We start from the raw sequence: 12061 nt of genomic DNA on the forward strand, positions 1-12061 counted from the left end.
TTGACTTTTTGGAAAGCATATGTATGTATTTAGTGGAAATCAGAAAGGCTCATTTATTTGTTTGGGGTCACATATTTTGTTTCAAGTTTCAGGAGATTACTGTGGGTGTCAGTAAAAGTGTAATCTCTGATTTTTATCAAAATTATGCAATTAATAGATATATATTATGTCGACATGTCTATTGAAACCCCAGTGCCTTATTTATCAGAGGCTGTAGTAGTCTTTATGGGCTCATTAGAACTTCAAAAGCCTCTAATACAATTAAACGTTTCTTTTTAAGTTCAACAAGCAATATTTTGATGCCTCAGTCATCATAAATGAGAAAAAGGCTCCCCAATTAAATACATATTAATCTGAAAACAGCAGTGTCAACAGAGGACGAATTCAGTAAGAGTGCCTACTGTGCGCCAGGTACTCTGCTAAGGTGCAACAACTACTGTTTTCCAAGGAGCTCATAATGCAGTGGTAGAAGAAAAATATACTGCAGTGTGATGAATTCTGTGAGATCATAAAAAATACCATGGAGACCAAAAGAGAGAGCAGCTGATGCCCAGGGTCACGCAGCATGAATAACCTATTATGGGTGGGCATCAGCCTTAATGTTCAGGTGCCAATACAGGTAGATCCAGGCCCTGCTACTCACTAGTGACGTGATCCTGGGCAAATGACTTACTCTTTCAGAGTCTCAATCTCCTTATCGATCCATTCCTGGGTATTCAGTGATATAAAATATGTAAAAGGCATTGCATATAGGGCAGTTAATAAAAATTCTCTTCTTTCTTCTTAGTTGCATCAATAACAAAATTATAAAAATTCAGCAGGTCAATTCATATCCTATTTAGTATTTGCAATAATTTATAGGCTAAACTGAAATTTATTCTCATATTTTTATATCCTGAAGAATCCTTTGATCATTTTTAACTGTAACATAAAAGCAATCTCGAAAGTGTGTGTTTAGTGGATAATAATTTTGACAATACCTTATTCTCAGAGTGTATATGTGTGCACACACACATCTTTAGGTAGTTTTCATAACAAACCTGTGTGTTTAGGAAAGCCTCTTACTATTTAAGAAAATCCACAAGTTCTGCCAACATGTTTTAAATACCACTTAGATACCAGGCTGTGTGCTGGATGTTAGAAGTCAGAAATAAAGAAATAAGGTTATATAAATTTGGTATATTTTATTCTCCATTTTTTTAAGCCTTAGTACTCATAGACATTTCTCTCTCTCTCACATTCACACACACTCACACACACTTTTTGACATAAGTTTTTACATTACATGTACAGTCCAAATGTGACTTTTTTTTAACTGAACAGTGTTTTTGAACTCTAGCATTGTTTACACACATAAATTTTTTTTTTACTTGTAATATTCTATCATATAAAATAGTCACATTATACTTATCCACTCCCTTACTAATGGACATTTAAGTTGATTCAAACTTACAATACTATAAATAATGCTGCCGTGAACATCCCTTTACATGAGCCCCTTGTGGTAGTATGTCTGTAGTGTAAATGCTTCATTGTGGGTCAGAGTGTGGGCATATTCCCTTTTATAGGTGCTATGAGGTTTTCCTTCACAATGGCTGCATTCATTTATTCTCCCAACAGTAGCTTATTAAAATACCTATTTCCTCAGTCTAACTCTATTTCATGTCAGAATTTTATTTTTCACCAATATAACGGTCAAAACTTATTCTTGTTTCTTGTTTACACATTTTTAAGAGTCCTATTCTGCATCCATGCTATGTCATAGTATAACAAGGGGCTGCTGAACTCAGATCCAACTTTGCAGAAAAGAAAAATATACACCCAGAAGCTTATTTTATGTTGCATTATTTCCAAATGTGAAAGGAATTGTCATGTAGGATAAAAAGGTTAAACTGACTGATTCTTTCAACAAACATTTATTAAGCATTTTGTACTAGGCACCAGGATTACAAAGATAAACAGATTATAGTCTTGACATCAATCAGGGGGTTCTCATTACAGTGGAGGAAAGTATTTAAACCAGTAGTTTCTGCAAATGCTGTAATAGGGAACATTCTAAGGACTATAAGAGCACAGTGGAAGAAGAATATTGTTTTAATTCTCTGATGTGGAATGAATGTTAAAAAGTCACCAATTTCAAAGGGTAGTAAATGCCACCTAAGTGTTTAAAAAGATTTTCATACTTTTACTGTTCAGCTGGATGCTACAGATACTACCATAGTGTATGTAGCACATGACAGAGCACTCCCAAGAGCTGCAGTAAGCTGTAGATAGGCTCATGGAGGAGAACTTGTCTCCAACCCACCCATGGGAACACAGGTGAAAGGTGCCTGTGCTCAACACATTACCTCCACCAACAATAAACAGTTTCTCAGCACCTGGCAGGTATTTAGCACCATGCTAGGTGCAGAGGTGCATGCACATACCAAGACGTGTGTAACATAGTTTCTGCTCATCGCAAGCTCAGAATCCGGAATGGGAAATCAGAGAATTCGTGTTTAGTGACATTTAATACGAACTCATGAGAAGAGACTAAACCAAATTTTATGGCTGTGTCCATATGGAAAGAAAACGTTAATGCCTAGAGAAATGTCTTAGAAGGAAGCAATGGGTAGAATCATAAATTGATCCAGGTATGGAGTTATAGTTTAGAAGAGTAAATAAAATTGCATTCATTAAGCTTTTAATACTTAAACTTGCATATAGTAAACATGCAATACACTTTTCACATCTTTTTGGATTGAAAGAATGCCAGTAACTGGGACTTAGTTATTAATACAAATGTGTCAAGAAAAAGTATTCTTTTTCTTTTGTTTTTTTTTTTTAGGTCAAGAAGTAGTTTTCAAGTGTCTTGGGGAAGGAATTCTTGAAAAAGCCTTTCAGGGGTATAATGCTTGTATTTTTGCATATGGACAGACAGGTAAGTAGCTGCTTTTATTTCCAGCCAGTCATATTAAATGTGCATTTCTTAAAAGAGAAATAAAAACACTTAGGGAAACAGCAGAAAAAGGCTTCTGACTTTGTGGGTTTAACTGAATTAGATGATCAGCAGTAACCCTCTTTTTGACAATTTAACGGTTTTGGTAATTGAGTAACTTTGGTGTTAATGAGCAAAGCTAGTTTCAAACTATTAAATGTCATTTTCCTAAATTATAGTTTAACCTGTATTTGAACTAGAAAAATAATGTTCAGTTTCTCAGTATAAATGTCATAGTAAAAAACTAAAAAAAACCACTTAGTATCATACTATACAGAAGACTCTCACTAGGCTACAAAATGATGATAGATTACTAAACCTAGGCTAGTGATACAGTTGGTTGAAATAAGCAAAACAAAAACATACTAGTGTCTCAGCCATTACCTCTCTGAGCACCATTATTTCTACTCTAAAGTTGGAATAAATCATAACACTGCCTATTGTCAATATCACAGGACAACTAAGAGACTCAAGACAAGAGAATATATATCAAAGCACAACAAAATATTTTGGGGGTAAATACTGTTAATGTTATTTGATAACATATAGCTCATATTTACTATACATACTATTTTTAGTGGTTATATTTATACACATCGACCTATAAATGAGGTGCCCTCTTAATGTCACAATGAGAGTCAAACCAGAGGCCGTGAGTATAATAAAAAGAATAGTAGCCTTGTTGGCCGAAGGCAGAGTTTGAGGGACACATTTGCCACTTCTGCTGTGTGACCTTAGCTGATATATGTAGAAAAGTTGTATGATTATATTTTGCTTCCTTTTCTACCCTCTTTTCTTTCCACTTTCAATTCTCCAGGCTCAGGAAAATCCTTCTCCATGATGGGCAATGCTGAGCAGCTGGGCCTTATTCCAAGGCTCTGCTGTGCTTTATTTAAAAGGATCTCTCTGGAGCAAAATGAGTCACAGACCTTTAAAGTTGAAGTATCCTATATGGAAATTTATAATGAGAAAGTTCGGGATCTTTTAGATCCCAAAGGGTAAGTTAGTGGTGGAAATTAAGCTTATACAGAGGGTAATAATGTTAAATGATCCTGAAGTTAAAATTGGAAGTGAATATATTTATTTGAGCTCTTGGTCACTTCTCTGGTTTCACTTCACTTGCTGAGAAATCATCAGCTCTCAAAGTCTGTTGGTATACCCAGTATACATAGTTTATGCTATCTTCATGTATAAAGTTGTTTATATATGCCATTTTAAAAAAATCATTTTTACTATTGGTATTATTTTTACCACCATGGTTTGTTTATTCATTAAAATTAAGTTTAAAATGACCCAGTGGCCTTTCCATTTATGTCAGAAAGCAGCACCTCTAAACTGAAGAGAAACAGTTGAAGGATCGCAAAGACCCAGCCTAGGCAAGTCGTTTTCTTCCCAGGCTGTGCATTGGAATCACGTAGAGGGTTTTTTGAGGATACACTGGTCTGAGCCCTACCCACAGAGACTGGGATTCAGTAGACCCCTGAGAAAAAACCCAGGCATCTATATTTTTAAAAACTAGGTGATAAAAACCAGATGAGTTAGTTTATGCAAGAAGGAAAAGGCCATTTACTTTTTTAATTAAATTTTCTTACTGATTTAAAAATAATATATACTTATATAAAATTTAGAAAATAGGAAAAATGTAAGAAGAAATAAAAATGACCTTTAATACCACCACTCTTAATATTTTGACGCATTTTGATCCTGTGTTTCAAATTTATGGGGTGTGTGTGTGTGTTGAGATCATTCTCTAAATGCAATTCAATATCCTGAATATTTTGTGTAACATAATGAACACTTTCTCATGTCATTAAAAAATATTTTAAATGCTTTTAGCGGCTGTATAATCAAAGGTATAAGATTAAAATTATGGGTGCCAAGAAAGTGACCCAATCATAGGAAATGTTTATATTTACTTTAAAGTTATGAACTATTTAATGCATATGAGAGAACATTTATAATACGTGTAAAGTATAAAGAATAATAAAATCAGTGACTGCCCTTTTCACCATTTGGCTTAATAAGTGGAATATGACTAATATTTTTGAAGCCCCATATATGTTCCTCTTGGATCCCATTCTTCCCCAAGGTAACTACTATTATGAATTTTCTGTTTCTCATTATCTTCCTCTTCTTTATAGTTTACATATAATTTTGCATAATTTTCAACTTCGTAAGTGACATTATAGTATATGTGTCCTTTGGTGACTTGCTATTTTTCCCCTTAGTGATTCATTTGTTCTGATGTGTGAAGTAAGAATGCATTAATTTTCACTACTTTTTAGTATTCCATTGTATGATTATAGCATAATTTTTTTATCCCATCTCCTGTCATTTGTTGTGTGGTTTTCACTTTTTATCATTATGGTGCTCCTCTGAGCATTCTTATACAGTTCTGGTTTTCAAATGAGGGAGTTTCTAGAATTGTGGGTCACAAATACTGAATCTTCAACTTTATTAGGCACTGCCAAACTGTTTTCTAAAGTGGTTGTGGCAGTTTATACTGCCAGCATCAGTGTACAAGAATTCCAGATGTTAGACACCATCACGAGCAGTTGGTATTGTGCTAGATTTACTCTTTCATGCTCATGAATACCATTAAAGACTCTCTGGCGGTGCAAGCAGAGTGAGCTGAGTTCTAAATCTGTGTGTATCAAAGTAGCTCTCTTGCAGACATGCATTTGGTCTGCCTTTGTTTAGAGTGCAGCAGAACTGCTCATCGTCATATTGAATTTTTCATCCTTAAAATAGTTTCTAAATAAGGTTACTTTGTAGGGTTTTTCTAACATTAAGTGGGATAACTCTAAAGTTCTTAGGGAACAATGCTAAGACTTTGGGAAGCACTCAGTGGTCCTTTGTTCCTTCTTTCCATACATGAGTGATGCCAAGTGTTGACTCTTGATTCGAGAGGTGATTAATATTTGATGCCATGAAAAAGATGACATATACAACATGGTCATAATATGTATAGCTTTTCTTTTAATCTCAATTATCTGTTGATAAGCTATTGAGATGGATATCCAACCATGTTTTCCATTTAAAATTCAAAAGAGCCCTAAAATCTTCACCAGCAGAGCCAATTCTAAATGTAGGATAAGTATCAGTAACTACAAACTACTTCTGTACTATAATATCACTTTCTGTATAAAATTGCCAGCATAGAAGCAGCACAAATCAATACAGACTTGAAAAAATTAATTAAAAATAAAATACTTAAATATTGTTCATTACTTGGTCAGAACTTTAAAATATTATATACTGAGAATGTGCTTATTTATAAAATAGCCTTAAGGTTAAATTCATTCGCGGCATGTTTTTTGCTTCGTTTTCTTTTCTTTTCCTCCTGTTTGAAAACTGAAGTTCATTTGCTAAAGCAACCTCGCCTAGCCTAGTATTCTGTGTGCTGGCTATTTAGTTTGGGAGTAGAGATAGAATTTTTTAAATAGTAATTTACTTTAAATAGAAATCAGAGTATAAAAGACATTCTTCATGCTGTTTTGCTAATGTAAGTAAAATAGATTTAGGATATTTTTTGATCATTAAAAAAAGTTCTTTCGAAACTGCAGTCTTGGTTTATGAGTACTTAGAAAAGCCTCCAAGTTTGCTTTGATTCATTCATTCCTTTTTCCTTGTCTACTTCCCAAAGGAGTAGACAATCTCTTAAAGTTCGAGAGCATAAAGTTTTGGGACCATACGTAGATGGCTTATCCCAACTGGCTGTCACTAGTTTTGAGGTAAGTGTTATTTTTTTTTTTTAATGTCATTAAATAACTAGCAGTAAATCAGAGTGTGTGATATTGAATATATTTTTATATGAATGTTTTATAGCATATTAATACCATTCATGGTCTCCAAAACCCAGTATCAGTACACCTCAAACAGAAAAAAAGGGCAAAGGCCTTTTTTTTCACAGTCTTCAACCTGCCTTGTTATGAACGTTTTACAGTGTAGCTGAGAAGCCCAACATTTTGAGCTTGCTGAATATTTTCACTAACACCACTCTCTTGAAACTGTTTTTAAGGTTGCTAGTGATGTCCTTCTAGATAAATCTGGACAAATGTAAAAATATTTGGTAGTTAATTCCACCCCTCTCTTTGACAGGGTCTCATGCCTTAGTTTCCATTACTTTTCACTCTTCTGTTTCTTCTATTTTTCTGAAGTGATTCTCTATTGATTGGCCTGTTTCATTTTCCTCCTCCTTGATTTTTATGCCTTCTTACCTCCTGACTTGATGTTTTTGCCCTTGTTTTTATTTTCATTGCTTTGGAAATCTCATAAAACAAACTGCTATCTGTTGCTGAAGAGTGCTAACAAATGAATGAGTGAATATACCCTTATACTTACTTAGTTGTGCTATGTATGTGTTGGTGGCTGGCCTATCATCACCTCAGACTTGATACAACTAAAATTAATCTGTTAGGTAACTCTAGCCATTTAAATGAAGACATTTTTCAGACTTATCAGGGTGATCACTTTGTAAGTTCTCTAAATGTCTAACCACTTTGTTGTACACCTGAAACTAATATAATATTATATGTCAGCTGTAATTGAAAAAAATTTAAAAAAAAAATTTTAATTAAAGCCATTTTCGGTATTAAAGATATCAGAAATAGAGTGTAATCATCACTTTTAAAACACTTAGATTTTGAAATGAATGGAGATTCTCTGGCATAAAAGTGCTAAATCAGCCCTGGTTTGTAGCTCAGTGTGATTGGTTCAGTGTCTATCTCATCCTTTCACTTGTTAGTAAGAGCCAGGGAGCTTGTGATTTATATCCCAGCTCTGCCTCTTACTAGATGTGGAAAAGTTATTTGACTTCCGTGAACTTCAGTGTCCTTGTATGTACAATCAAGAAAATGCTTCTTTTATAAGATTCATTTATCAAACATTGTATAAGAGCCCATAGGTTCCAGATGTTCTGAGGCAGGTGTACGTAGGTGAATAAGGAGAATTCCCTGTCCTAGAAGAGCCACAGTATTGGAGGAGGGAGGCACACAAGTGGGCAGTAGATCACCGCACACAGTTGTTAAGCCCAGAGAATTAAAATGAAATGAAGAAACTGCTGTCATTATTGAGTATCTGGGGTGCTCAATGAATATTAGCTCTTTTCTCCTTTAGGAACTTGCAAAGGAGAAAAATAGGTGCTTGACAGAAAGAAGGCAGTTGCGGATTGGAAAGGATGGGGAAAACATTTCATCTGTAGAAAGTACTGAGGGAGGAAGGAGCTCAAACTCCATCATGGTTGATGGAGGACAGGCAGGGTGGTTTTTATGGGAGGGTGGTGACTAATGCGTCAGAGGGATCATAATTAATACATAACACCTGGTGGGCAGGACTGTGTTCATAAGTTTTTGCTTATAATATTTTCCTTATGCTTTGCCTCTAGGATATTGAGTCATTGATGTCTGAGGGAAATAAGTCTCGGACGGTAGCTGCAACCAACATGAATGAAGAAAGTAGCCGCTCCCATGCTGTGTTCAACATCATAATCACACAGACACTTTACGACTTACAGTCTGGGGTGAGGGACTGGGAAGATCCTTTGGTGGCAGTAAAAGAGCTCAAAATATCTACAGAGGTGACGTGTATCATGGTTGGGTTCAGCTGCTGAGGATTTTATGCGTGCTCTTTACTTATTAGATGAGCTACTGTGCGTAAACCATTTAATTTCCTAGGTCTTCCTTAATATATAACTTTAAAAAAAATATATTGAATTTCTTGTGTGAACTTCCTAAAGGGCATGATGACGTCACTATGTGGTTTTTAATATATATCCTTTCATACTGAAATTCCCCTTAAAAAAACTGAGTCTACCTCATGGTCATTAAGGAATGTTAAAGAAGAAACCACAACATTTAGCCTGATGAATGTTTTCTCAGAAGAGAAGAGTTTGACCTGAATGCACAGGAATCCTCATGTCCTAGTATTTCCTCATAGGCACATAAAATCTTAGCTTTCTGACTATATTCTGGAAAGCCGAGTATACTTCTACCTAGCTGCAAAACAAAATGACCACACCAATTTAAATTATTACTGTGAACTTGCTAGTCCAGATAACTCTTCCTGCTCTTTAAGATCGTGAGAAGTTTGCCTTGTAGAAAATGGTTACTCAGGTTGCTCTCAGCTATAGTGCTGACATATATGTAGAAATCTGTGTGTTTTTTACATTCACATGTATTGTTTCTCTCTTGTTTCCTATGACTAGAACTCTGGAGAGAAAGTCAGTAAGGTGAGCTTGGTAGACCTGGCTGGTAGCGAAAGAGTGTCTAAAACAGGAGCTGCAGGAGAGCGACTGAAAGAAGGCAGCAACATTAACAAGTAAGGTGGCTGGTGCTAAGCTGGAGCATCACATCCAACTTCCTGTGTGCCTGGGGGGACTTGTTGCAATATTAGGGGTCAGATGGCCCTAATCACGGGTGGTTCAGAGTCTATGCCGCTCTAGTAAACTAGGTTGAGCAAAAACAGCAGCTTGCCTCCATTGAGATGCATAAAGTTTAAGAAAAGCTACATGGGGCAGCCCTGCTCAAACATCGTACGAACATTTAGTCTATCATTATATGTAATGTGGTCATAGATAAATGCAAATCACAATTTCATGGATCAAATCATGTAGTCAGTTAACTCGGGGAGCTTACTCTGAAGAGAAAATCTGCTTTGAATCCCTTTGTAAGGCTAATACTGTTTAAACATCAATACCTCAAAAAAAAAAAAAATTTAGTCGTTATTGAATAACTGCCATACTGCAATCTTTCTATTTCCCTTAGTGCTCTCCAGTGTGCCCAATGATGCAGTGAAGGCTGAAAGAGAGCAGTGGTGCATGATGTGTAGGAGTTTGCCAGGTAGACAAAGGAGATAAAGGCATTCCATGCGGAGTGTGCAGCAGAGGCACAGACAAATGAAAGACTTGTTCTTTCAGTAGTGCAGTGTCTCAGATGGCTCTTGGCATGCAAGAGAAGTCTCGCTGCTTTCCAACATGAGAGAGAGCAGAGTTTGCATTTAAGAGAGTGCACTCAAGCCACACTGCCTGAGTTTAATTCTGCTTCCACCACTTACTAGATATGCATGTATCATGGGCAAGTGATTTTACCTCTTATTTTTCTCATCTGTAAAATGGGGATAATAATAGTTCCTACTTCATAGAATTACTGGAGATTAAATGCCTATAATGTGCTTAGAACAATGCCTGGCATGTAGTATGCACTGAATAAATATTGTTGTAGCTATTGTTTTTATAATCCATATAAATAGCATAATCGTTATCTTTATTCCAAGTTTAGCGAAAAGTAGTTTAGTTTGTACTTGTAACATTCTTCTCTTGAGATATGTAACTTGGGGTTTTGTTTAGGACAGAAGGTGACAGAAGGCAATATTTTCAGGAACATGTTTGTGCAGCTTGCATTTTAAAACAATATTAGCACATTATAATTTTAGTATACAGAAGTTTAAAATTAGACTATCAGATGGACACAGCCACACTCACTGCAAAGACTGCTACTTTAGGGAGTTAATCTTCCAGTCATCCTGTCTCTTACTCTAATAACAAAGGATTTTGCTGTATTTCATGACAAAGCATTATAGGAGCCCAGGCTGGCACTACATCTCTGCATTCCAGGATGGGAACCAGGGTGGGAAAGCAGAAATGAGAGTGTGAGAGAGCAGGTACCAAAGGAAAGTTTGTTACCTATCTTAGAGATTTGTTTACGGTTGCTTAGCCATGCCAGCCCTTTACCTGCTAGCTCGGCTTGTAAGAAAACACTGGAAATTATGTGCCGTGAATTTGTGGAAACTCAGAGTGTAGCCTTAATGTGTAATGATCACTAGTTCTTATTGACCTCTTAGGACAGTGCTTAGCACATAGCAAGCTCAATATAAGTATGTACTAACAAAGTAAAATAACAAATCGAAACTTCTGCCTGATAGCTCCACAAATAGCTTCTTAAGCCTTAAAATCAGTGCCCAGTTGAGTGTTAAAGAAGTCTCTGACGTGACATGTTTCCTAAGCCTTCTCTCAGCCTCTTATTTGGGCTTCTTTTGGATGGAACATTAATAATCCTCTTAAGCAGACCTGTCAGGGACATCACACAGACGTTAGTGTCTGCTTAATGGGCTATGGATTTAGGAGCTTCATCTCTCCTTAAGCTTGTAAGAGCTTTAAAACACGCATTATTCCTTCATTTGGAGAGCTAAGGCGCTGTGTGACTGCACCGCCATGGCCTGCCTGTTCAGGGCTCCATAGGTTTAAGTCGTCTGAATACCATCTTCACAGGGGAGTACATCTGAAAAATCCATCTGCTGCTCCACCTATCTGTTAAGGGTGGAATGAGGAAACCTTTCCTTTCTGCTGGAGTCTGGCTGGTTCAGCTTCCCTGAGAACTCATTTAGATCATGGAACACTCTAATGTCCCAAGGAATACCACTGAAAATGGTTCCATTTTATTCTCAGCAATGGCTAGTCATTAAATGCAAACAATGTTCATCTAATGAGTATCTTTCCCAGTCTCATTTCCATTTAAATTACTGTGGTTTATAATAAAGTATATACTAAACATTTCCAAAAATGGGTTCTACCAAACTTATTCTAGGGATATTAATATATGTTACCCCTAGGGTTTTGTTATATAATTTACATTATAATAATATAAACTTAATGTTTCAAATGTTTCATGTGACTCAGTCCTCCTTCTTCTTGAGTACGTTCCATGACTCATCTTCATTTCCTCTTGGAAATGTCACTTAAATGGGTGCTTCCTGAATGACCAAATATGTATTTGTACCTAGGGAGAATAAAAAAGACATGCTTCTGTCCATTATTTAAGGGCAGGTGGGGGTCCTTGTTAACTTACCATTTGTACATTGTAGGGTCTAAGTATGTGAAAAAAATCTGAATAAATGTCTTTACATTTAACATGAGAGACCTGTAAAGGACAGAGCAAAAATATGCCCGCTGGTTGGGGAATATCCACATCTTTTGAGATATGTGCCTTTGTTGCCTCAGTGTTTCCCAAAGCATTTTTGTGAAATACTAGTTCCTCAAGTAGCTTTGGGAAATAAAGGATCCCTGGATTAATAGTTTTGAGAAAGGCT

At 36.0% G+C, this 12061-nt stretch overlaps 1 protein-coding gene across 1 annotated transcript in view; it reads left to right on the plus strand.

Moving 5' to 3' along the window:
* Positions 1 to 12061, plus strand: part of KIF13A (kinesin family member 13A) — a 177225-nt gene that overhangs the window by 103653 nt on the left and 61511 nt on the right. Inside the window, exons 4-8 of the mRNA XM_023532273.1 lie at positions 2828 to 2920; positions 3795 to 3975; positions 6624 to 6711; positions 8364 to 8498; positions 9183 to 9295. Coding sequence (XP_023388041.1) covers positions 2828 to 2920; positions 3795 to 3975; positions 6624 to 6711; positions 8364 to 8498; positions 9183 to 9295 — 610 coding nt within the window. The remainder of the gene's footprint in view (positions 1 to 2827; positions 2921 to 3794; positions 3976 to 6623; positions 6712 to 8363; positions 8499 to 9182; positions 9296 to 12061) is intronic.

This window comes from Pteropus vampyrus, unplaced genomic scaffold (genome assembly GCF_000151845.1).
Source record: "Pteropus vampyrus isolate Shadow unplaced genomic scaffold, Pvam_2.0 Scaffold80, whole genome shotgun sequence".
Taxonomy (NCBI): Eukaryota; Metazoa; Chordata; class Mammalia; order Chiroptera; family Pteropodidae; genus Pteropus; species Pteropus vampyrus.